The 27,597-nt window shown below is 40.8% G+C and overlaps 1 protein-coding gene across 1 annotated transcript; it reads right to left on the reverse strand.

Annotated features, from left to right (window-relative positions):
* Positions 1-2,970: 2,970 nt before the first annotated feature.
* On the reverse strand, positions 2,971-25,615 carry snx27a (sorting nexin 27a). The gene is made up of 13 exons (XM_072675596.1): positions 25,156-25,615; positions 18,311-18,542; positions 16,773-16,965; positions 16,235-16,299; positions 16,023-16,127; positions 14,559-14,637; positions 7,638-7,801; positions 7,053-7,142; positions 6,562-6,711; positions 6,276-6,404; positions 5,784-5,843; positions 5,651-5,699; positions 2,971-4,774 (listed from the first exon to the last, which is right to left on the reverse strand). The coding sequence occupies exons 1-13, from the start codon at positions 25,509-25,511 to the stop codon at positions 4,707-4,709; spliced, it is 1,740 nt and encodes a 579-aa protein (XP_072531697.1). The 5' UTR covers positions 25,512-25,615; the 3' UTR covers positions 2,971-4,706.
* Positions 25,616-27,597: the final 1,982 nt, after the last annotated feature.

Here is a 27,597-nt window from a genome sequence, read left to right on the forward strand (position 1 = left end):
TTCCTTACTAAGCTCCCTTATAGTGAGATCCGTACATATCTGGACATCAACAAAGTCATTCATTTTTTTTTCCTTCACTGTGAAGATGGTGGCAGTTGTACTGGCCTGCATCATGATACTACCACCACCACATTTGACAGATGAGTGGGATTATTTTGATCATAAGAAGTTCTTTCCACTTTTATAATCATTCTGGTACAAGGTAATCTTTGAGTTCTGTTTATCACAGCCTTTCAGATGTTTTTGAGTCTTTCAGCCACAGTTGTCTTCCTTGTTTTTTTTGGGCCTTTGAGCCTTTGGTCATTTAAGCTCACCATTTCAATTTCTTCTTAACCCCCAGGTCTTGGAGGCACCTTGCACATTGTAGTGGACTCCCTGCTTTAACCCACCACCTGCAACTCTGAAAGAGCTTGGTAATAAACTGATTAGCTGAATCAGAGGTGTTGCAAGAAGGGAAAGCAATAAAATGTGTAGGACAGGGTGCCTCTAGGGCCAGGGTTGAGAAACACTACACAGTTGTATAAGATAGTAAATGTGGCCACACCTTATATACACACTCTTTCAGCCTAATGATGGCTCGTGTTACGGATTGTGGCTGCCATTCGGACTTCACACTGCCGCCAAAGCTCCACGCCCCATGTATAAAAATTTATAAAATGTATAAAATGTATAAATATTGGCCACATTTCCGACACTGTTCACCTGAATACCCCAAACGTTACCCCTTAAACAGCCTATGGGCGGCCAGCGGGCCTAAAGTGTTTAAGTGCAACAAATAGACCCACCAGTTTGTACAGAAGCCCTTAATTTGTAATGAGCCGTACTGTGCTAAAGCCCCCCTCCACTTGTTTTTCATGATTTCTCTTCTAAGGGCCATCTGTGGTGGTTGTGATCAATTTACTATGAAAAGGAAAAGATGTTCAATTCAACAGAGGAAAACTGCAGAAAATAAAAAGTTTAAGTGGGACGGGACTATATTGGGTCCGTCTGACGTCAGAACGGCCTGCAGCTACTCACCAGCTTCTTACTGGAATTTTAAATGGCACAGGATTTACAGGAGGCACTGTTTTAAGGTGGTATTTCATCTTAATGCTGTGAGACAATATATATATATATATATATATATATATATATATATATATATATATATAACATTTCTTGTCATTTTGATTCAGTTAATGCATGGGGTCATGAAGAAAAGCTATAATAATAATCATAATAATAATAATAATAATGTTACTGATGCAGGGGGTTGTTTACTTTGTAATTTCAAAGCCACTGCCAAACATTCTGCAGTCTGACACGCCACAGTCTCAACATTTAGAGCATTTATCTATGATTAAACTGCATTAATATACAAATGTATACAACACTGGTCCACTAAAATATGAGTAATGCTTATTCTGTGGCATTTCTAAATATTTTAAAATATTTACTGAGCTCTCATTCATTAGCCCTAGTTCATTTCAACTCCAGTATGCCTTGGTAGGCCGCTAAACTAACTTTGTCAACACCCAACTGTTTATGGACATGACTGCATGAAGGCAAGCAGGTGAACTGTAGGACACCAAGTGTAACTCCTTTTTCCTCCCAGTGTTTGTTAACTTGTACTGAACTTTATAAAACTTCAACACAGAAACAGTTCCTTCATCAATAGATAATTTTATTTAAAATATTATGTTACAATGTTTTATTCTACATGACAGTTTCCAAACTTGAGTTCTTATTTCATTAGTTAGTTGAAATCCCTGTTTTAGATATAAAACTATTGTTTACCAATATTGTTAATCTGTCATTAAGCTATATGAAATAGTCTGTAATCTTTTTCATTTATAAATTAAATCTCTTCCCATCCACAACCTTATGCTCAGGCTATCCTATCGTAAATATACTTCATTTAATACCTTTTATTTAATGGAAATATATATCTCCATTATATATATATATATATATATATATATATATATATATATATATATATATATATATATATATATATATATATATATATAATGGAGATATATATATACACACACACATCTCTCCATTTTATATATATATATATATATATATATATATATATCCATTACATATAGTTTCAGTCAGAGGCTACAGTGAACGCTTTGTCAAAACAACATATAAACAATACATTTACAGGTAAACTGTTGACCAAGGACAAACATTTGTGAAGCGTTCGCCACTTACAACTCATAGAATTTTTTACTAATGACTGGAACGAAGAAATGAAATCCCACGCAGTAAAAAGCTAAAGTTTGCGACTCTGCTTTACATTTTGTTCCTTGCAATTCATGGTAACAGCTTATTGTGGTCCTTGAACGTGTGCATTTCAAGTCAAAGCTTCAGCTGCAAAAGTAAAAATGAAGCTACTCCTAGTGGGAGATAGGGGGAGGTCAAAGAAAAAGACTTTTTAAACTCCATTCTGGTACATTCAAATTCTTAGACGCTTAACACACGAATAAAACACTGAGCACAGGAACAAAGATCTCATTGCGCTGGTTAAAGTTCAGACACAGCTTTGCCTTTTTTTTTTTTTTTTTTTTTTTGTACACTGCGTCTCTTAGGAACTTATGATGACCAATTACAGACAGTACACTCACGATGCAAAGAAGCCAACTCTCTTCATTTGTGTTACAGGAATAGCTCCTCAGCTTAGCATGGAATTTCAGCAGCAGAGACACACATAGTTAGTCAGGTTTGTAAATACACGGAGCTAAAAAAAAAAAAAAAAGAAAAGAAAAAAAAAGGTATATGTGGATTTACGCTGCCAAGGCAACAGGAGGATCTTCTCTGACCAAAGAGTCTCTCTCCCCAGACACACTCCCACACACATACACACAACGTGCTGATGATTTTTCCCTTTAATGTGGGAGAAAAAAAAATAAAAAAAAATTGAATGGGCGATGAAAGGGTGATTGTGAGACAGAGGGATGTCTTAAACCCGCCCCCCCCCCCCCCCAAAAAAATGAATGAAACTAAAAGAAAGATCCAAATCAAAAGGAGGAGAAAACATTAAGAAACAACCAAAGGTAAAAAAGAGAGACCGTAAGAAAATGGGAGAGAGAGAGCGAGAGAGCGAGCGATCACTATACAGAGAGATTCATATAAATTTCTGATACAGGTAAATTAGTGTTAATAAAAGGGTTCCTTTCTTTCTTCATCTGCCCGAAACGCACACTCGCTCGCTCGCACCCTCCCTCTCTTTTACCAGCCTCCTGACTCTCTCTCTCCCCATCCTCCTGACACGGTTAATAGACAGGATGCAGTGCTATGCTCAGAGGGCAAATTACTGAGCCCCAGGGAACCATTGCTCTGAAGAGCCTGGAAGACCTCTCTTTAAATACTCGATACAGTTAAAGCTCAGGCTCACTTGCTCACTCACTCTCTCTGACAAACACACACACACTTACGCACGCCTCCCTTTTTAACTGCTAAACATGAGCCAATTGTTTTCTCCTTTTCCCTCCATTAGACATTAAACATCTAATGGGAGAAAGCTCTTCCATTGTATGTAGTGTGCTGCCCCCTAGAGGAAGACTACAGAAATGCACCTGAACATAGCAAGAGAAAGTGTCCCCATTGCTCACCATACAAGCCACTGACGTCCTACCAGACCTACTGTTATAACTGCCATCCAATGCGCGCGCGTGCGCACACATACATCTGCTTCCACCTGGAAGCATTTCACACCCACACCTCCTATAACTCTTTGCGTGAATATAATGGGTCAATCTCAAGCCTTTTCTCAAGCAGTTTTACACTTTACCAGACTTTGTGTCGTCCTTATTGCAAGCAGTTGTAAAAGTAACCAAAGAGAAAGGTTGATGGCTAACGAGCACCTTTCTGTGATTTTTCCAACAATTCAGTTTAGCCTCTGTGTTGGAGCATTTTAGCCAACGATGCTGAATTATTAACAAGAGAAATGCAGTTAAGCGCCTTTGTTCAGAAGACTGTGTTTAAATCTGAGTGGACGGCTACGATTACCTTTGAGGCTAAACCTCAAAAGTACTTCAGTGAGCACCAGTCCAGCACTATCAAAGCTCCAAGAGTTTTAATAACCTCTGATCATAGAGTTAATAATAATAATTGGCTATTAACTCACACACCCTACCTTAACTCACATTTTCAGCCTCCCAGAATTTGCCTCTCTCAAACATACACGCTGGCTCTGATCAGTCACGCGGATATAGCGACCCCAACAACCAAACAAAAGCTGGCTTCCGGTCACCACAACCGATGACAAAAGTGACTTCTTCGACCAATGGCAGCTCATGCTATGGTAGCGCCAGCCAGTAGGAGAGCGAGAACCTGTTTCAACGGCCAGTGGCGCTGAAGCCCTCAGACTATCCTATGCAATTTTTGCATTTATGAGAAGGGTGGCGAGGTGAAGGTTTCTACTGATGACATGACCGCAGATCCTTTTAGTGCTGTCCATTTGTACTGGTCCCAATCTTGGCTCGGAGTCTGTGTCGCCATGGTAATAAAGGTTATCCTTAGTTGCCAAGGTGACATGGCAGGCCTATGGAACCTCCAGCAGCTGAAAGGAGCCTGTTTGTCTTTCGTAGTAACGTGGTTGTTATGGCATTGCTGGGGTTTTTGCCGTGGTAACATGGTTATTAGAATGGGTTGCTCTAGTGTGATGGTCCAGATCAGTTTATACTGATTTCCAGGGGCCAGGAGAGGGATTTTTAAGAGGTGGCAATCTCACCCCCTAGGTGGCACCATCCCTTTTGTTGTTCCAGTGGGGAAAGGTACTCTGAAATGGGGGGAAAAAAGGAAACTTTAGACATTTGTTTATGTGAAGATGACTTTTTAACCATGACATTGTATAGGACAAAAAAAAAAGGCAATATAAATATAATAATATATGAGCATTAATAAGGGGGGTTAAATTACAAAAAGTTGAGATATTCTCCATTCAATATACATTTTTATGTCTGTTTATATTTTCCCCACACTGCTCATTTCTAAGCTGACCTTACCTCCAAGATGACAGACTTCACCAAATACTGACTCCGATATAAAATTTGCAACCAAAACCGTGGCAAAGTACAATAGTATCACTACAACTACGCAGTACTAAACCACAATTTAAGCTGGTAGTAATGAAGCATGTAGTTCAAGTACTGGCACCTTCCACAATATTCACAGCATTTATCATGACAAAGATAACTTTGCCAGCCCAACTGGTATTTTGCTTTAAAGTGGTAACCAAATTAATTTTCTTATATAAGTTATTAAAATTAGTTTGAAGTGTTTACTCATGAGGATGGTAAATCAGTAGTACTGAGCAAGATTATTAAAAAAAAAAAAAAAGAAATTGAAGACATACTTAAGTAATGCTAAACATCAGAATAATTACTTTGTTTACTACAACTATAATATTTACCAACTTGGTTAGAAGAGGTTTAGTGTTTATGTGCACTTTAAGGAAGTGTGAGTTTCATTTGTGAAGACATGGTTCTCTAAAAAGGAAAGGACATGCACACATGTGATCAAACTGATACTTAGCCTTGAGTTTAACTTTTGCATATGTTCATAACCAAGGGAACAATCACAATACCACAGAAATGGAACCATATGCAGTGTACAGCTTTAAAAGCCTGCATTTAGTAAACTGGACAAGGCATACCATTGTTACTGCAGTTCTTGTTGTCCTTGTCTGAGGCCTCCTCTTCCACCTTTTCCATTTTTGGAGAGAAACAGAAAGTTAAACATGTGACAGGAAAATTTCAAGAGTTTGGTAGTATCATACACAAACTCACCTCTTTTCTCCATTTGAGCTCACAGAAAATCCTCTCAAAGCATTCGTGCATGTAGTTAAACTACGGGGGAAAATACACAATCAACTATTAGTGGCTTATGAACATTATAGTTAAAAAATATTTAAAAACTCTCGCTAAACTTTATATTGCATGATGATTTCATGATCAAAGATAAAAAAAAATTGCATAAAATTACTTGGTATTAAATCTTACAACACAAACAAAAAACATTCTCCTGAGAGAGACACTGTTTTAATCTGACATGCAACAATATGGCTTTTGATTCTAGCATTACATTATAAATTATTAGGTATTAAGTCACACACAATACACGAGAATGTGAGAATCCAATGGATCAGGATTGGGGCTGATCCAGGCATATTTTAATGGTTCGGGTATCAGTTATTTGAATCCCAATTCAAAATAACCTGATCGAGACATCCCTGACAAATATGTATATGTATGTACATATATGTGTATGTAGAAACTTACATATGGAGTAAAGATTTTGACCCATCGAGGTTTTTTCTCCCCTCGTGCATACTCAAAGCAGAAAGCCATGCCCTCCTCATCAGTGTCCCACCGCTGCATCTCCGGCCATTCAAACAATATAACTTGATTCTGTGAAATGAAAAGAATGTCTCACACATTTCTGTTTCCATCAGGTGCATTTTGAGGCATAAAGAGCCTACACATAACCCATATACAACAATGAAGCCATAAAACGTTTAAGTGGAATAACAACCCCCAAAAACCTCTCACACAGACACAAACCCACCTCCAATGCGCCATCCTCCGTGCAAGCGTGCAGTTTGAAGTGGTGGATGCTGATGGCAGCAATCACGTGACCTTTCCTCCGTGAATCACATGAGCAGTGAGGGAATGTGACTTCATTATAGCCCTCACACGTACGCAGCAGGCTCAGATACTGAGAGAAAGAAAGGAATAAACATTTGGCAAAACTGAATAATGATTCAATATTTGTATCCCTCAAGGATACCTACAATTTTACAGCCTTGCCAAGAAATTGTTAGCAGTAGATACATCATTGTTCAGCTCCTGAGATGAAACTGCAGCAATAAAAATCTACTGTTCACAAGGACAGTTACTGAGAACTGAAGTCTTAGTCTTAGACCTAATAACTGCGGTTACAACTTTAGCTTGGTCAACTGGCTTCATTATGGCATCGGGATTGTCTTTATGAAGGTTCTGAATAAAACAAGTCCGAACACAGACTTTGGCAAAACGCTGGTGAAGAAGAAGACTTACTGTGGCCATCTTTCTCTGCTCTGCTAGTTTCTGAAGTTGGTAAGACTTATCCTCCGCTTTGATGAATCCCTTCTTCACATCATCTTGAGCCTGGGCAGAGAGGAAGAGAAACAGGATAAGAAGGAGATGAGAGAAGAAGGAGAAGGGGGGGAAAAAGTGTGCATGTTGGGAAAGCATCAGAGCCACAGGCTTGCTAAATATGCTTCTGGCTCACTTCTTTATAAAAGAGACTTCCTTCTTAGAAATCTTGCGTAGAGATTTACAGATATGGGAATTGCCGGCCAAAGTCAAGCAATCAGCTAGTTTTCCCAGTCCAGTCTGCCCAGTCTTACGTGTTCATAAAATGCAAAGATTGGGACCACATTCACATTGATTCAGCACTAGCATTATTTGAATGCAGTTGCACACTGTGTGGTTTTAGAGCTGATGTGGTTGTTATAATGAAAAAACTTTTTGTTCGATAGAAATACCATTTTTACAAGATCAGCAACTCCAATGCACTAGAGACAGCGCTTAATGAATATCCTGACCTGGGATCTCAGTGGTGAGTGAGGCAAAAACTAATCTGAGATCAGTAAAACATGCCTGGTGGAAGCAGTAGTGCAGAGCCAAGGGGTTATCCCGCAGCAGGTCATGCTCCTGGGTGCTGAAGAGCCATTTGCGCAGGGCCAGGCAGGTCCCCGGCACTGCAGAAGTGTAGTTCTGCACGTACAGCTTGTGGGGGAACTCATTAGGGGCCAACTTGCGAACTGAAAGAGAAAGACAGACAAAGAAACAAGAAACTGAGCAAGTAAACACCGGCCAAAATCCATGCAACCAAAGTCTTTCTACCTTGCTCAGACAGCAGTTGACAAGTTGAAACATGGTAACGTCCACATAAGGTCTGCACATAGAAGCGGGGTTGAAGGATGCTCAGCACTAGTTCTCAGGACTGACGACATGTTAATGTCCATTTCGGCTATTGCGCTCTGCTTTGAAGACCATACTGCCCTGACCATACATGCCCTGAATTCAATTTGGGGCAGTGGTGGCTCAGCGGTTAGAGCGCCGGGATATCGATAACAGGGTTGTGGGTTCGATTCCCGGGCTCGGCAAGCTGCCAGAGCAAGGCCCTTTACCCTGTCTGCTCCCCGGGCGCTGGAGTTGGCTGCCCACCGCTCTGGGTGTGTGTGTGTGTGTGTGTGTGTGTACTCACTGCCCCTAACACGTGTGTGTGTGTGTGTGTGTTCACTACCAGATGGGTTAAATGCGGAGGACACATTTCGCTGTACACTGTACAGTGACAAATACGTGCACCTTTACCTTTTAATGTGAAAAAAAGCCCACTACAGTCCTTAGAAACCTGACAAGCTCATAAAAGATTAAAATCCTTGTTCATATTTTATGTTCTGTGTCAATGGTCTACAGTATAAAACCTTTTAAATCTATATGTTTTCGATTTGAGGAGTGCACAGTAGTAAAGAAGACTCAGACCATAGAATAAGGGTAGTTTTTATTGATCTTACTATAATCGTTCTGCTGCCTTTCCAAGTCTGTTCCCCAGGAGCCATGTCCGCAGTATGGGTCAGTGGCTGGTGAATTGAAGGTTGGTCATGCTGGGAATTTTGGGCAATGTGGAACTTGCTACTAGTCTTTAAACAAGCAGGTAAATGAGTAAATAGCTTTCATGTTTTATGTACTGTTGGCAGAATGTGTTGCAGTGTTGACCAGTTAAACAAAATTCTTCATATTGAATATTAATGAAAGTAACCTGCAATTTTAAATCGTTTGATCCATAAAAGGAGGACTTCTTGTGCTGTGAATTAGCAGTTTTTTTTCTGTCCGTCACTAGGGGGCAGAGATCTTGTTAAGTTCAGAGACTATACTGCCGTAAACATACATAAATGCACGGACATATTTTTGTACAAAGTTCAAACCTTGCAAGAGTCAATAAACTTGCCTTGCCTTTGATCAAACCCTCACACAGAGGAATAGCATTTAGAACTGTATGGAGCAACACCGTTCCTACGGCTTTCGCATTAGTAGGGTTGTAGCAGTACACAGAAGCGGTTTGGACATCAAGTCAGTATGGTCCAGGTAGTGTCATACAATCCACACTGAGGTAGTTTGTACAGCTTGAGGTGTGTGCATGTTAGCATGCTTGATGCATTTCACCCCACAGCTCATCATCATCATCAGATTCACCATTGTTTTGCGATTTGAAATAATAGTGAAATATAGCAATGTCGGTTTGAAGGGGAAAAGGAAAAGTTGATTTGCAGTGGTTTCACTTGCAAACAGAACAGGGAGTGATAAAGATTTTAAAAAAGGGAAGAAAACTCAGTGTGTTAGCTGTGAGGGAGAGAGGAGGAGGGAGGAATGGGGCAGAGACAACAAACCTACCCTAGCAATACTCGTAAATTCAATATGATTCCCACTATGGACGTCACGAGAACGGATACTTGGTCAATGTCACATTTCTGAAACCGTGAAGCTACTCGTACGCTGTGGTACCGAATGTAACAAGGCTACCGCTGCACAGATTGTGCGAGATTCTAATTGAGACTAGCTACGCAACCACTGAAACTCCGCTCACAGTTTAGCGTGTTTTTTTCGCTCTGTGAGCAAACTGAATGTTGTTGTTGGTCATTTGTCGGGCTAAAAATAAGGCAGGAGAAGATTGTATGGTTTCTATATTGCAAAAAAGAAAACTCTATTGCTACTTTGTCTACACTGATCCCAAATGAGTCGTGTAAGCTTTGTAGAGTGAGATCAGGGTGTTGCACCTGACATTCAAAACCAAGGAGAAAGCTCACCGGAGGCCTCTGCAGACTCACTTCCTCTCTGAACAGCAGATGCTCTGCGAGTGTACAACTGCAAGCTACTGCATATGCATTCTTCCTCCGACTATTTGAGGAAACCACAAAAATACCACATTTGCACACCATGGACATGCTGTTTTGTCACTAGATCGGCTTCTATGGGAGTAAAACAGAAAGCTTAATGCACTTTTACTTATAGTACAATAACATGTATAGCTGCAACAATACCCCACCATCATACACTCCGCAGAAACTGCAAACACACTCATGTGTATATTCATATTCAGTGTTTTCCAGTATGCACAGAAAAAGGAGCAGTGGATATACAGTGTGACTTAATGATATGGTATGATCGCAGTCAAACTAGATGGGACGATGAACATTTAAGGTCTGATTGTCTTAGAATTTCCGTTATGAAAACATCACCACATTAACTGATACAACACTGATATCATCTACCATTAAATGACTAAAGCATTTGCAGCAGCAGCAGCACTAGGAAATGGTATACCTTGATCAGATAGATAGAGAAGACCTATAAAACCCTAAGTTAACAACCTCCCAACCCTTTCATTGTACACAGCAGGGTGGGGCTTTTAAACCATAATACCACAGTTATACTTATTTACATTGCCCAGCTCAAAGACTTTCACCGTAACTGCTCTTACTGTTATCAGCTCTTCAGCTTGTAAGTCAAAAACAACCATAGTAATCTACAAAGTACATCCATAAATCTCTACAAATTCAATACAGCCTCAAAACTGCCTCTATTTGCAGCAAACTTTACTGGGCTTGACTTTGAGCGTGCTAAACTAACCTAGGACATTTTTATTGAAGGCTTTGAGTGTTGTGAAGGGTGTGGACTGCTTTACACTCAGCGCAATATTGTAAATAGAGAGTATGGATAGTGTATGTATAGTGTGTGTACATGTGTGTGTATATGTAAGTATAAATTAATCTGTAAATATTCAGTATTTCTATTTTGTAAATGTGTTTTTTTGTAGTTTTTAACTCACCTTTACATCTGTGTAATATGACGTGACAAAAAACGTGATTTGATTTGACTTGACTGGACAGAGCATAGTTGTTAAACTTTCCAGTCAGATACATCTGGAACATGGTGGGTCGACGTTCAGGCATATTCCACTAGCTTAACACGAATTTAACCCAACTGTTACCACATGGTTTAGCAAAGGAATCTAGACAAGTTCACCTCACACAGCCCTGCCAGATGCACAACTCGTTACAGCTTGAAATGATAAAGCAAGAACAGATTGTCTTTGGACACCAGAATTCTTGTAGTTTCTAGCTTCTAGTGCAGAGTGTGAAACCACTTCGGTTTGTATGCATCCCCCAAATAAGCTGATTAGTACCTAAAGAAGCTGTAAGAATTAATGACCTAAACATTAAGACAAGAGCCTCACCACAGCTCGATGTAATCTACTACCTGTAACGACTCTGTTTATCTTTAGATAAAACGCCATCTTTAAATCACACTAGAGAATGCAATTGCTTGTATATTTACTGAAGTCTACTCATCCTTCTTCAGCAGCTCTTTAAGAGAGTTCACTTTATTTCACATTTAAGTACCTTCAAAAGGTACCAACTGGGGCCTCAGACAGAATGTTCCTTGTAGCGTTTAACTGCCTTTGAGTGCTAAAATCCTATGACTGCATTTATGCACTGTGTCGAGAGTAGTCCTATCTAGTCCTGAGCTTCAGCTAGCTTGCTGAGCTTAGAGGCACAATAAATTAAGTCTGAAGCATGATCAGCATTCATGGTATATGTTGACTATTAACCATTCTACCAACTGACCTGTGGGAAGCAAGCTTTAATTTTAACTGACTACTACAAGTTTGTGTTTGTGGCACGTTTTGAAGGAGACAAATCAATTAATTTCAGCCATTTTATGCTTATTTAACAAGCTAGATCAACTTAACGCCATGAGGTACTGTAGTGAGCTAATCAGACTGAATACATCCACCTCTAAAGATTTAAAATCAGCCCATGAAAACACGGAAGGTACAAATAAGAGTAAGTGTTTCTATTTGTTTTCAGGTTTTAGTGTCAAATCAATAAGTGTACATAAATGGATATACACACCTGGTTAGAAATAAAAAAGAAAAACACTCACTTTTGGACCTAAATAAATAAATAAATGAATGAATGAATCTACATGTTTTGACATAAAACATCTAGGAAAATGTCCAAAACCCATCTAACAGGGATACATTAGTAGTGTCAGTAACTACGGTAGGGCAAAAAGTATTTAGTCATCCACTGATTGTGAAGGTTCTCCTTCCTATGAGAGAGGTCTGTTATTTTCATCATAGGTACACTTCAACTATGAGAGAAAAATTCAGGAAATCACATTGTTTGATTTTTAAAGAATTTTTTTTTTTTTGTAAATTATGGTGGGAAAAAAAAGGATTTGGTCAATAACAAAAGTTCAACTCAATACTTTGTAACATAACCTTTGTTGGCAATCACAGGGGTCAAATGTTTCCTGTAAGTCTTCTTCAGGTTTGTGCACACTGTAGCTGGTATTTTGGCCCATTCCTCCATGCAGAGCTCCTCTAGAGCAGTGATGTTTTAGGATTATCGCTGGGCAACACAGACTTTCCACTCCCTCCTCAAATTTTCTATGAGGTTGAGGTCTGGAGACTGGCTAGGCCACTCCAGGACCTAGAAATGCTTTTTTACAGAGCCACTCCGCTGTCCGAGCAGTGTGTTTGGGATCATCGTCATGCTGAAAGACCCAGCCACGTTCCATCTTTAATGCTCTCACTGATGGAAGGAGGTTTTGGCTTAAAATCTCACGATACATAGCCCTGTTCATTCTTCCCTTAACACGGATCAGTCGTTCTGTCCCATTTGCAGAAAAACAGCCCCAAAGCATGATGTTTCCACCCCAATGCTTCACAGTAGGTATGGTGTTCTTGGGATGCAACTCAGCAATCTTTTTTCTCCAAACACAACAAGTTTTTACCAAAAAGTTCTATTTCGGTTTTATCTGACCACATATTCTCCCAATCCTCTTCTGGATTATCCATCAGATGGGCCTGGACATGTACTGGCTTAAGCAGGGGGACACGCCTGGCACTGCAGGATTTGAGTCCCTCTCAGCGTAGTGTGTTACTGGTAGCCTTTGTTACTTTGGTCCCAGCTCTCTGCAGGTCATTCATCAGGTCCCTCCGTGTAGTTCTGGGATTTTTGTTCACCGTTCTCATGATCATTTTGACCCTGCGGGATGAGATCTTGCGTGGGGCCCCAGATCGAGGGAGATTATCAATTTTCTTACAATTGCCCCCACAATTAATTTATTCACACCAACCTGCTTGCCTATTGTAGATTCACTCTTCCCAGCATGGTGCAGGTCTACAATTTTCTTCCTGGTGTCCTTCAACAGCTCTATAGTCTCAGCCATGCTTAAGTTTGGAGTGTGACTGTTTGAGGTTGTGGACAGGTGTCTTTTATACAGATAACAAGGTCAATCAGGTGCCATTAATTCAGGTAACAGGTGGAGGACAGAAGAGCTTCTTAAAGAATAAGTTACAGGTCTGTGAGAGCCAGAAATTTTGCTTGTTTGTGGGTGACCAAATACTTATTTAAAAAAATAATTATTTACAAATCATTTTTTCTCTCATAGTTGAAGTGTACCCATGATGAAAATTACAGACCTCTCTCATCTTTCTAAGGTGGGAGAACTTGCACAATCAGTGGCTGACTAAATACTTTTTTGCCCCACTGTATTTATTATTTATTGGTTCCTCAATGTTGTTATAAAAACTATCCAAGAACCAGGTCAATACAAATCCAGCTGTACTGTTCTGTCTTTTTACACTCAACCTCAGCGAGACAGCACTCCTGCTATCCTGGCCGCAACATTCACTAAATATTCAGCAGAATCGTGGCCAAATAGAGAAGCACTGGTAAGCGTGCCCAGCCTTGAAACTTACACTTCACTCCAATTTAAATAAATCTATGTTGTATAATTTTACCAAAGCCCTAAGGAACCAAAACTATTATACTTTTCCAGCTGATTTAAGAGGCTGGCAAGCCCATTCAAAAAGTTTGTTAACAAACAAATTACAAAACACAGGAAAAAGACAAAGTGTTCTTAGATGAGGTACAACATTAAATATCAGGATCACTGTGCATTCTGATAGAACTTAATTAAAGAGTTCAACTACTAGAATAATTACTAAAACCTGCATTTCATACCAACAGCACTCATCTGCAGTACCTACACAAACATGTGTACAGTAGAATATCCAGAAACTAGGCCATTCTGAACTGCGCGTTCTGTTTTGAGGTATGTTTCTAAATGTTAACGTAACGTCAGGGCCTTAAGCCAAACTGCTGCATACATTTTGGCTCAGTCCGCTCCAGTTTCAAGATAAATAGGTCAGATTTGCCTCATGGCCTTTTATAATCCCCCTCATTCATCAAGGTCACAGGACGCAGCCCCCCCCCCACTACTTAAACCAAGAGTTAAGGAATTCACAACAGTTCAAAAAGTGTTTGCCCGCTGACGCACAACAATATCTACACCAAAAATCTCTTCATTGCATCTTCCGTAACTCTACTTGCTGTACAAAAAAAAAAATGATGTTCACTCTTGCCTATTTTACTTTATATAAAAAAAAAACAACAACTACAAAATGTGATAGAATGTACAAATAAGGAAGGCTACTTTACTCACCAAAGGAGTGGTTGATGACCTCAAAGAGAGCAAAGTAACTGGCCATGATGCTGTCCATGCCAACCTTCATCACTAGTGCCTGTGAAAGATGCAAAAGGACAATTCTGAATGCCTCCACAGCCAAATGTACAAGAGACACAGGGACACAAAGATGAAGCACTACTACTTTGACTTGTAGCTTTGAGTCCACCATGTTCAAAGTACCTCGCAAATATATTTATCATATATTACATACAGTAATTACATACAGTAATACACCTGAACAACTAAAATTAATTCAGCTTTAAGAGTGTTTTCAAGTTTTCACCTTTTGCTGTTTAGGAGTAATTTTCATGTATTCTTACTGAATTTCTCCAGCCTGTTTACGTTTCTCGGAAGATGCTTGGGAACTGCTATTCTCGAATAGTGCCATAGATCCTTACAGGATCTGCAATTTAACTTGAATATTCCAGAACATTGACCTATTTTTTGGATTAACCACTGGTGGTGCTTTGACCTTGTGTTTTCGCTCACCGTCCAAACCAGACTGAGGCAGGTGGCCTCCCTGGATATTGCCCATCAACTTTGCCCTTTACATTTATGGAGATGTCCAGTCCCATCAACTGTAGGGCTGGTAACTGATACTAGTGAATACTGGGATCATTTACATTTGTGATATCATGCATTCGTGGTCATCTTTTGACTTTACGTCACATGCCACTGCTGAGTGTTTCATTAGCATGAGGATAGTCTACGTCATTTGAAATCAAGCAACAGCCATGCAGATGATCTGCAGAAGATCACTTGTGCCCAAAACAAGTAGCATTTGTCTGACAAACCAACATGTTCCATGAGGAGAAATGTCTTTGCTCAGAGTTCTCATTTTATGTTACTGGCATGTTTCTGTAAAACGGATTCTGATATCTGTAGTGAGTCATGATAGTAGGCGAGTAGTGTGCAGGGTCATGTTTACTGTTTTTTGGTGGGAATTCAGTATGTTCATGTTTGAATGAGCAACTGTTAAATGCTCTCAATCAGGATCTATTAAGAACTACTGATGAATCAAATAATTTTACTTAAACATACTGAGTCCCCCCCCATAATTAACTTACAGAATATTCCATAAATGTACCATCAAGATGCTACAGAACAGACAACTGGTGCTTGCAAGTAATATGACTGTAAGAGATGAAAAGTGCTGTAACGCTCAGGAGATGAATCATGATATAACGATAATACTTATTTGTATTTGCAATACTTCTGCAGACGTTTATCTAAATTTTCATTATTGCTCAAGTCCAACACCCATACGGAAGTTTTAATGAGTCACAGGTAGAGTTCAAATGTAAGCCATTTGCGTCCTTGTTCGGGTAATATCCAATTTGTGTAAAATTGGAGCTCCACAGCACATTTTTTGCAAACACCATTTAAAATAAATTGCCATGATAACCAACAAAAACAATTTCATAGGACATCGAAATTTACCTGGTAAACTTGGTCAGTGGTGCTGTTCTTACGTACTCTCACCGAAATGGTGGTCTTGTCAGGCAGTGCTATTCGCAACTCTACATCCGTCACACCATTATAGTTCTGGAACACACATACAAGCCATTTTTGTTAGTTAGTGTTTGTTAAGGAGTTGAAGAATATAGAGAGGCAGAGACAATGCATTTGTGTGCGCACACATGCACACTTACCTCATCTGACTCCGACAGGAACTCTTGCATAATGTCACTCTCCCCAAGGACCCTTACCGAGCACACTGGAGGGGTCAGGAAACACAGTTCATGAACATACACACTATTATCATACATGTCCCACACTGTGACTCTAAACCAATCATGTAAATCTTTGAAGAATCAAAGCACAACAACTTCATTGTTCCGTATTATTGCCACCTTGTAAAATGGCAACTTCACAAGAAACGAACATTGACATCAACTTTCAATGGACATCACTTTAAGGTAAATATTTTATTTCAAGCCATTTTAGCATTTCTATTGATCATTTTTGACACAATGTAAAGAACTGCTGCCATATTTACATTTAATATTTTTAAATATTAAATATTAATATATTTAATAAGACAAAAACAGCAAAAATGGGCATACAAGGTTTTTGTGTGACCACACAGATATGCTTATAATGGAGTTGAAGGATGTGTGATAAGCTCCCCTTTCCTCACTAATTTTTGGCCTCTATTTATCCTTTCTAGTGTCTCTTGCCCTGCCTCACCTCTCTCCAGGTACTCTTCCAGTCCTCTCCTGCGTGCGTCCAGCTGTTGCTCGGACAGGGAGAAGGGCCATTTCCCGGGTAGCTTGGGAAAGGTGTAGGTGGCAAACTCTCTCTTCATGTTCTGGTTAAGGATGGCAAACTCCCGGTAACGCTTAGAGCACAGCTGTCTGCCGGACATGTAGATGTTATAAACCTGACAGAAGGAGAAATTGCTCATGTTCCATGTTGATTGAATTAAAGTTAAAGCATATTCACATGCTCTACAGAAAACACTGAAGCATAATTAGTGTTTATTTGCTTAACACACAACATAAGAGGGGTGGTCAAAATCTTACAACCACCATTAAATATTGTAACTGCAAAAGTAATGGCACAATATACATTACATTGATATTTAATAAAAAAAAAGAAAAAAGAAAAAAAAAAAAGAGGGAGATTTGCAACTTAAAATAAACAAAATGTTTATTTTGAGTCGCAAGGGGTGCCCAAACATTTGTAAAAAATTATTTTAAAAAAGCCTAATTCTCAAAAGTCATCAAATTTAAGATAAAACTTTTCTTTAAAATTTTTATTAATTTTTTTTTTTTTTTTTTTTTTTTTTTTTTTAAATAAAGGGGTTTCTTTTGGTTCTTGTTTGGGGGACTTTTGCTGATCTTTTCTTGGGTTCTCTTGCATGAACTGCTCTTTTGAGCTTTTGAGGTCTATCCAAAGATTTTCACACAATGTTTAAGTTGGGGGACTGTGAGGGCCATAGCAAAACCTTCAACTTGCATAGACCGTTCGTTGTGGGTATACCATTTTAAGTACTGAGAATCACTATCCTGGAGTATCTATAGTCTTTTCATCATTTCATCACTGTCTGATGTTTGCTTCTACAATTTGAGAAATTTGCTGTGAATATTGAATCAAGAGCGTCCCCAGCCTCTATATTAGCATTAGGAGTGGCCATTCAACCAGTATTTGAACTATTTCTGCTATGTATAAATTTACAGTTGTTGGAGAAAAGTGAAGATGCATTTTTAGGTTTTAAAAATGTTTGTTAAATGTGAGTTCAAAAAATAATAAAACAAATCATGACTAATCTCTATTATGCACAGATGTTTCTTTGCATTATTGACCTCCATGAGAAAGCAGCTTTCGCCCCCCCCTCCTTTTACTGCTACCACTGCTCAGAGAGGTGTGATTGGATGAAGAATGGCACACAATTTCAGTTTCCAAGGTATTAATCCATGTACCGTCCAGGCCAACGGTAAACAATACCTCCTTCACATTCAAACCGAGGCGCTGAGAGTCTAAAGAAGGCCCTGAGGCTCATCAATTACATTACAGAATTAGAGGGCTCCAGAAAAAGATTACCACTGTTTAAATATGCAATTAATCTCACCAGCTAATAAGCAATTACATTAAAATGATACATTAGCTGATGTTTTCAAAAAGAAATGAATGTTGGACAATTAACGCTTTTGAAAACGTTTCACCTATTTGCACTGTGTGTATATTTATTGTGTTGATTGGTGTGATTTAACTGTCAAACTCACCACAAATCTCTCTCCATGCTGCTCCACATGTTTATAGGTGGGGATAGAGATGGGTACCGCCTGCTTGTCGCTGTAGTCGTAATTTGGCGGGGCAGAGCCATCCTCGCCCGGGTCGAGGCCATCCACTTCTTGTGGCGGGACGGATAGCACGGCCAGCACCAGCTCCTTCTCTCCTGCACGGATCAGATCCACCACCTGCTTGTGGGTAGCACCCTCCACACTCACTCCATTCCTTCACATAGAAGGACAGAAAGAGAGAGAGAGAGAGAGCACGAGAGATTCATCACAAACTGTCTATTAACTAGTTAAGTGAGATGACATCTTCAAAAGCACACAAGTCTTGACATGCTACAGAACGTTCTGAAGCCAGACACCATACCTAGACTAATACAGACATGGACCACACATTAGAGGGAAAGACACTACAGGAAAACAAAGATGAAACAAAGATGAAACAAATATGACACAGACAGCATAAACAATAACACAGACAGACGACAGATGTTAACCATCCACTGTACCATATGTCAGTCGGCCTAGGCTAGACTAACTTTCGAAACACTTTGTAATCTGAGAGCAGCCACACACACTGGGCTGTAGATTCAGCTCCAACTGTAAGCCTATAACGGCTATAGCTCCCATTCGGCATGACATGATTCAGGTTACACTGTGTTGGGTTCAACCGAAAACGTTCACACGTGAGCACTTGCAGCAGTCCCAGGCGCACAGGTGTAGGTCGGGGCAGAAAAGTACACGCCATCTGTCCACTTTCCACCATTACTAATTCATTACAGGGAAACGGAGGGAGAGCGAAAGTGAGAGGATACATTTGAGACCAAGTGTGTATGAGGAAGAGGAAAAAAAAAAACCTCAAATGAAACAATGTTGAAACTATCAACAGGACAGGCAAGAGACAACTCACTGGAGGCTCATCACGTGGCTTTCATTCATGTCAACGTCTTCCCAGTCTTTCCAGGCTGCATGCTCCAAAAGTCCACAGTGTGACGCTACTGGAATCTGAAACCTTGTCCACATTCTGCATCGAAGGCTTTTTTTTTTTTTTTTTTTTTTAATAATGATACAGGCACATGATTGAAAGTACAACAAACAAGTGTGAGTGATTCGAAAGCATCCACTTCACATGACCTGAACAAGCTTACGGCAACACTTTACAAGAGAGTAAAGTCACACGAGCAGCTGACAGTAAGAAGCCTCTAGATTGAGAGTCACATACTAACGCTGCCTCGTTTGCGGAGGCATCAAGAGGAAGAAAAGAAAGAACGAAAAAAACAACGTCAGCAAAGTAATCTGATCAAAATGACTACGAAAGCAGAGCTTTTGTAAGAAATCTAATGACTTCCCTTTATCAACATGTCTCTGTTCTGTTCCTGGAGTTATTTTTTTCTTACTTCTTCTGTGGGAGCAGCAAAAATACAATTAAAAAGAAACGCAAAAGAAAGAAACTGAAATAAAAGTCCCCCAATCCCTCAAAGAACCAGTCTTGGGCCACTTGGGTTCTCATCAAAAGTCAATCACCAAGTCACCAATCAGTCAAAACAAAAAGGTCCCCTAGTTTTTTTCTGTTTATAAAAATGTTGCACTAGCAAAAAAAAAAAAAAAAAAAAAAAGTAGCAGCAGCCACTTTAAGACAAAGTCTGTTTTTCTCTCCAATGTTATACAGTTTGTCATGTTAACGAAGTTCCTTAGGGCTCTTTAGTACATGCAATGATTTTATATATGACCTCAACAATGCAAAGAACCAGGCTTCTCATGAGATTCTACTACGGTTCTGAGTCAAATAATCACTTTTCATTACATTAAGAATCCCAGAAGTCATGCGGTACGTGTGGTGCGCCAGAATCCTTATGTTACAAATGTCTTTATTGTCCGTTTATTGCTTAAATCAACTTTAGACTGACAGAGTTTGAGCTTTTTTAGCTTGTTGCACAATCTGAACCATGCATTTAAACGAACCAAACGTACAGTTGTGCACGGGTTGACTCCTGCCCACAAAATCTGCCCGCTCGACCCATCAACGTCACGCCGTCCTCGTCTGTCCACTTCAGCAGTGTAATTAAACTGGTTTAATCGGATAAGGTGCAGCATATGTTGAATAACTCATTCAGTAATGTATAACTGTATTCAGAATGGGACAGTATCTGAATACTAGTTTTTAAGAATGCATCGCTACTGATGTATTTAGTCTGTGATTATATGTATTGTGATAAATATTGTCCTTGAAAAGGTCTTTAAATATTGTGACATAGTATTTATAGTAATGTTACATTTTACAGCTTTAACATTAACTTTGTTTACATGATCTAAATCATAGTTTAATACGAATATCAGGACAGTGTGATTTAATAAGACCTTCTAGTTATCACATGGATCACGCAGGACCCACTGACACACCCGCCTTATTCGGACCAAACTTTGAGCTTTCTGTAATATGCGCGCCATGTGTCACCTTTTCCCCCCTTTTTGGTTCGATTGCAGATATGTCAGTATGAGCGTAAAAGCAAACCGGGACTAAAATGTAACAGTGTATCCTTTTCTTGCTTGATCTGGACCACAGAAACAGGACTACAAGTATAAACACACCTTTTGTGAGTGTAGTGTGTCAAAAACCACATAGCACCCAAAAGGGCTCGACTATCATTAGTCAAATAACCAGTACTATAGGGGTGGCCCATATGGTAAAAAATATTACATCACAATATTTAAAGACATTTACACAATATTTATTGCGATACTTTGACAGATTTGGACAGAATGCATTAGTAGCGTCAGATTCTTAAAAACTGTAATGTAACTGTAATTGTAATGAAAAGAGCAGTTGGGCAAAGTTCTTTAAACTCTGATGATATCCATGATACACTCACTTGTATTACAATAACAAAATGTTATGATTTTGACAAAATATCACCATATTGCCCAGCCCTAGTATTATACAGAACAAATGAAGTCTAATGCTACAGGAATATTAACTAATAAGCTCCCATTACTTGTTAGCTACATCAACACGGCCAATGGTTCTATATATGGCAACTCAAATAACTATTTGGGTGTTGAATGGGTCTTCAACTTGATGGAAAGCCATTTTCAGATGGTGCGTAATCCTTTAGTGTCAAAGAGGGACCCTTTTCGCTCATGGTGTAACTTCAGTAAGAAGGCCAAAGAAGCAAACATGCCCAACATATCTTGGCTGATTGATTACACTCAGAGTACAGGGGAAAATTGTGCACACTTGATTTTCCCCAAACTATTCCAAACAGCCATAGCAAGCATACAGGGGAGTTCACAGCAAGAAACGGTTTTATACGGCAGGTATTCTAATAATAGTGTGCAGTACATCACAGAGGCTTACGTAATGCACAGGCCCTCAGGATTCCAACTATAGTCATAGGAAGGGAGGAGATGGGACGGTTCCTCCACAAAATAAAGCTGCCTTTTCCTGAACTGAAGTTCAGTTCGAGCGCTTGTCAGATGCAGGACGCCTGAAACTTGTTTTGTGCATGGTTTGCTACTGTTAGCAGTACTGACCAACAAGCTGTGTTGCTAGTTTTCTTCTTGTATAACAATTCCCATGAGATGTGACCTACCAAGCAGCCTAACAAACACACACACTCTACTGACGCACAAGCCTGTACAAATCAACCATGTTATTATGCACACGAAAGAAAATACTTCTACCAACATCAGTTGTCATTACATGGTTGCGCTGAAGTCAGCGAACAGCTTTCTGCTGCTGATCAGCAAAACAACAGACACAATCTTTTCTCCTTCATCATCTTTAATTTCAGTCTTTTTTTATGATAAAATGTAAATGGGCTATATATACACACACCACTATCTCGTCATTGTGCCTTCTTCGCTTAGGCACCCTAATCTGGCCATCACAAGCTCAGAGAAGATGAATGAATAAGGCCTTGATAAGCATAGTGACCGCAAATTCCCATGGAACCTCATCCACTCCTGCAGCGCTCTGGTGAAGTGTACAAGTAGCAGTGATTGACTGGCCTGAGAGGTCACGAAGACGTCCCATCAATCAACACAAAGGACATCCCGGTCCCCGTCCGTCCGTCTACTGCGGTGTAGTTTAACCGCTACGTATCAAAACAACATTAAGGCTAATAACATGCGGCCTAGCGGCGGCACGATTTATAACAGGGACTCCCAATCCAGTCCTGGTCCCCAGGACACCATGCTCTGCATACTTTAGCGCCTCCTCTCCTCACCTGACACAGAAAACTACACAGGACTGAATCTGCTCTCTTTGGGTCAACACATAGTTGTCCAGTGTTCTTAATGTTCTGACAGTATCCACAATCAAGCATATCCTGCTGTCATTTCTCACCTTAACGACAACATAATCTTTATACTGCTGCCCGTAGTAGTAGTAGATGATCAGGGAAATTAAAAATGTGCATAGCATGTCGGGTCCACTGGTTTACAATGGCTTGAAAAGCTCAATTCAGGTTGAGGCCACCTCCATTAGCATACTATTAAGTACGCATCACCACAGTGTGAAGATGTCCAATTACATAAGAGAATTCTTCACACATCCTGCTGAATATATCTGGAACTGGCAGCATTCAGCTCAGCTCTCAATGTGGCGTACACTCGGCGATGGCCTTCGAGGCACTTCGCTTCAGTTTAAACTTGGAAAAAGGTTTTTCAGTTCTCCTGCTACTTAAGTGGACTGTTATGTACAGCTGTGTGCAAAAGTCTGAACTCCCCTGATCAAATGAGATGCTCTGCTGACTTGTAGAGTGAAAATAAGTAAGTACAAATCCTCAAAAGAGAAATAATCCCAACATATAAAATGTACCCTACTCTTTGTACTGGTGGGAGGCAATACAACAACATTTTATTGCAACAATTGAAATTGCTATTGTGACCCACACACTTTACTTACATCCGTATATTGTACAGACATCGTCAGTGCTTGACCATTGACCGACTGCAAGTTTCACTACAAAAAAGCCTAATAACGCTCTTTTCAGTGAAGCAAACAGTGAGTAAAACCCATTGTACTAAGTATGACAGCAGCTGCTGCGGTCCAAAGCCTAGGTTGCTGCCGAGGAAGGACGAGTACCCGGTAGAACTGTCCTACAGAAACTCCTTAGTAGCCTATTGGTCACAAAAACGGAACAGTCCAACAAGCCTGCGTGGTAATTTCACCGAAAAGGTCCTGCCTCCTGCAATTGCGGAGGTGCTTATTTTGTTTCTAGGCTTGGGCTTTGGGACACAGCTAGAATTTCTCAACCCTGCTTCTGGAGGCCTGCTGTCCTGACTTTTTAAGTGATTTTCCTGCTCCCGGCACACCTGATCCAACTAATCAGCTGATTAACAACCCTTTATTGAGTTAAAGTGGGTGTATTAAGGCAGGAAATGCACTAACATGTGCAGGGCAGTGGGCCTTGAGGTCCAGGGTTGAGAGACATTTTGCAATAACTAAACTGTGCATCATGTAAATGTCTTTAGATATAGACCGTAATATAATATTTTAACCATAATGCCCAGCCCTATATTGTGTAAAATGAAGCAAATACGCAGTAATTGTACATTTAAAACGTGCAGACGCTTGCTCTCGTACCTTTACACAAAACGAAACACCTCATTTAACCAGGGATGCCCAAACGTTTGCTTACGACTGCAATGTCAGGTGCTAGTTGAATAGCCTGAACAGACAGATTAGTGGTGCAATGACATGAAATGTGGGCAGATATATACATAAACATCCTCAAAACCTAAAAGAAGAATGTAAAAAGTCTGTAGGGCCAAGTTCAAGAAGCTCATCAAACATATGGACCGGACGTCGATAGATATAAAGACTAATGAGGCGCCGACCTCAGTGTGAACCCCTCCTTTACAGAATCACACTGAAAAGGCCACACAAAGGAAACATCCCACACAGTGTAAACTCGATCAGGTTTAAAAAGCAAACATAGGTGGTCAAACACAGATTTAGAAAATCCCACAAGCCTGACAGCTGCAAATCCCCAGAACGAAACCACTGAAATGAATGAAACCAATGAAACCACACAGCGTCCACACAGGTTTACACAACACCCTCATTATTAGGCTATAAAGCAACTAACCTGCATGCCCCTGTCTGGAAACGAGAAGGCATAAAAATAAGGCAATAAAAAAAAATACAAAAGATCAGTGTGCTAAAAAAAATTATTTGCCTCAATACAAACACTCAGTGGAAGTCTTGAACACAGCAGGTCTGCGGTTCCAGGACTGACAGGGGGAGACTGGGGTCTCTGTAAACCTCAGTGCTGACAACATTTAGTCAACATAGGGCAGCTGAAATTAAGCCAGGTCGACCCACAGAGCCACTGCAAGGGGATTTATGGATAAAAGATGGGGGGAATCACCTGAGAAATCACCTGAGGCTGTGCTCCACTAACCCAGTGTTGTGTTGTGTTCTCGCCAGCCGGTGGTCCTACACCGCCGACACGGGCAAGCGACCAGAGCGGACATGCTAGCTATCTAGCTGGCTCCCTCTCTCTCTATCTATCTATCTCTCTATCTCCAGGAAGCTATCCTAGCTAGCTCGGTTCACTCAGCTTCATTCAGGCTGTAATTCCCTCACTGTCTGTCTGACTGACTGTCTGTATAACCAGCTAACGTTAAGAAAGGCGGTGTTGTGAGGTTTCCACCCAGTGATGTTAAGGAGTGCTCGGCGGGGTCCCGGTTAGCGAGCGGGCTAACGGTCTTAGCGTTCAGAGGACTGCTCAATATTGATGAGACAGGGCGGTTAGCCTGTGAGCGACGGCCGTGAGCTAAAGCGCCACACGCGGCTGTGAAGGAGGATTCAGAACAAATGCACTTACACCTCCAGAATCCGGTCTCCTTTGGATATCCCTGCCCGGTCCGCCGCTCCGCCCGGCAACACGGCGCTGACGTGCTGGAGCGGCGCGTACAGCTCCCCGTTGATGCTCCGCAGTTGGCCGCCCTCGCTGACCTGACCGCGGACGTTGAAGCCGTAGCCCGACTCCGACTTCACGATTCGGACGATGCGAGGACCCGCCGTCGCTGTGGCCGGGCCGGCGGCGGCGGGTCCGTTGCGGGGCGCCGCGCTGAGCGAGGACGGTGGTGGTGGTGGTGGTGAAGGAGTAGGAGAAGGAGAAGGAGAAGGAGAAGAAGGAGGAGGAGCGGGCCGAACCTCGTCTCCCTCGGTGTCCGCCATCTTTTTCCGACTGGCACGCGCGCTCAAAAACAAGCGCAGATAAGCGCGAGAGCGGCGCTGTCGTCGCTCCTCGCAACCGTCACGAGACCCGCAGTGAGGGGGAACAGTCAGCTACTGTGGGGGGTCTGACCGGAGCAGAGGGGCTGAGACTGAGAGATCAACGCCTCACACACACTCCAACACAGCGCAGACACACTCTCAGATTAAAGAGAACAGCAGATCAGACAGTTGAACCGTGATGTTCACCATGTTCCATCTATTAGGCTGTTAGGGACCCTTACTTGGAAATAGGAAGGGAAAGTGACTGTGATCCTGTGGACCCCAAAACACGAGGCCATTTTAAATCCCCCGAACTGGTTGATAACAGTCTTTGCGTATTTTATTTACACCCTACTTTCCATTCCTATACACGCTCCCAGCCCACTAGGGGACTCGCGCATCACCTACGCCAAGCAGGCCTCATGGCCGCAGATTTTTCCTCTGCCAGTGTCCACAGTATGGTCACTCAGGCTAAATCCCTAGCCATGTCTTCTCCCCAACGTCTGCTCCCTCAAAAACAATCTGGCCTGCCTGAGACCAGAGCTAACCGCACATCAGTAGGCGAACTCAAAGGCACTGTGTTGCACGAGGAAGCCAAACCAGGGGAAGTGAGTGGGTGTTAGGTAGGTGCTAGGCTAAAAGCAAACCCAGCTACAGTCTCCTTAGCTAGCTAACCACAAACTGCGCCTGCCCGGGTTTCCCCCCCTCAAACTACTAGTACTACTTACTACTTAAATTCCCCGGCATCTTTAAGACTTATATACCTGTTGCAAATCATCAGTTACCGCAAATGTTTACACCAGATACCGAAAGCAAAGGTTTACATACTTTTGACAATCACAGATATTTCATTAAATCTCTCATTAAATAAATGACAAAGTCTGATTGGTTGGTCTCATTTGTGGGATTTGATTTGATCACCATGTACTTATCAAGATGTGGCGCTATAGATATTTCAGAAATCTGTGGGACTATTGGGTGTACTGGACACATAGCTAGAAATGGGAACATGGCAGGGAGGTTCATTATGAATACCTCGTAACAACATGATCAGACATCATATGAGTTAGGAGTCATCACAGACGTGCCTCAAACCACATCCAGCTGACAAGTCATCTCAACAAGGTCTGGCTTATGTGGTTTCTGAAACTGTATGAACCATAGAAAACATATAATGATCACCCTATATATATATATATATATATATATATATATATATATATATATATGATATATTTTTGATCAATTGGAGATCGAATTGGTGCCACTGATTGAATTGGACCCACTTTTATTGCTATAATGATCACTTTATACAAAAACACTGTATTACTTATGGCTAGAAATGATATAATGAACCAAGAACTAATGCAAATTCAAGAAAACAAAAATGACCTAAAATGAAACTAAAAGGATAAGACAAGAATATACAATAACAACAAAAAAATGGCCAATAAAACAAGACAAAACAAAAACAGGCAAGTCTTGTTGTGCTGGACCGCCATTGGTTGTGTAGAATTGTAAATAAACTTTAAAAAAAGATGCTGTGATGTTAAAAAAAAATATTAAAGGTAAAGGTGCACGTATTTGTCACTGTACTACGTACAGCGAAATGTGTTCTCCGCATTTAACCCATCTGTGGTAGTGAACACACACACACGCACACACACACACTAGTGAGCTAGGGGCAGTGAGTGCACACACACCCAGAGCGGTGGGCAGCCAACTCCAGCACCCGGGGAGCAGAGAGGGTAAAGGGCCTTGCTCAAGGGCCCAACAGTGGCAGCTTGCAGAGCCCGGGAATCGAACCCACAACCAATAGCCCGGCGCTCTAACCGCTGAGCCACCACTGCCCCATAACTATTATGTTCCATGTAACATTTCTGGTAAAGGACTCAATTCTTTCTCTCGGAGGCTTAAGATGTAGACCACATCTTTAATTGACCAGGTTTTAGATGTGAAGGTGCCCAAGTGCCCATGGCTGAACATGACTAACGCCACGTTAGCAATGCTGGGTGTTAATGGCGCAATAGCAATGCTATAATGCCAT

Source organism: Salminus brasiliensis, chromosome 3, assembly GCF_030463535.1.
Source record: "Salminus brasiliensis chromosome 3, fSalBra1.hap2, whole genome shotgun sequence".
In the NCBI taxonomy this organism is placed as follows: Eukaryota; Metazoa; Chordata; class Actinopteri; order Characiformes; family Bryconidae; genus Salminus; species Salminus brasiliensis.

Excerpts from the sequence above, each read along its gene's own strand:
- snx27a (XM_072675596.1), bottom strand. The coding sequence starts at position 25,511 with ATGGCGGACACCGAGGGAGACGAGGTTCGGCCCGCTCCTCCTCCTTCT. Across the intron at positions 14,638-16,022 it reads CCACTGACCAAGTTTACCAG|GCACTAGTGATGAAGGTTGG; the intron begins GTAAATTTCGAT and ends CATCTTTCACAG. Across the intron at positions 7,802-14,558 it reads GGTCATCAACCACTCCTTTG|TTCGCAAGTTGGCCCCTAAT; the intron begins GTGAGTAAAGTA and ends TTTCTCTTTCAG.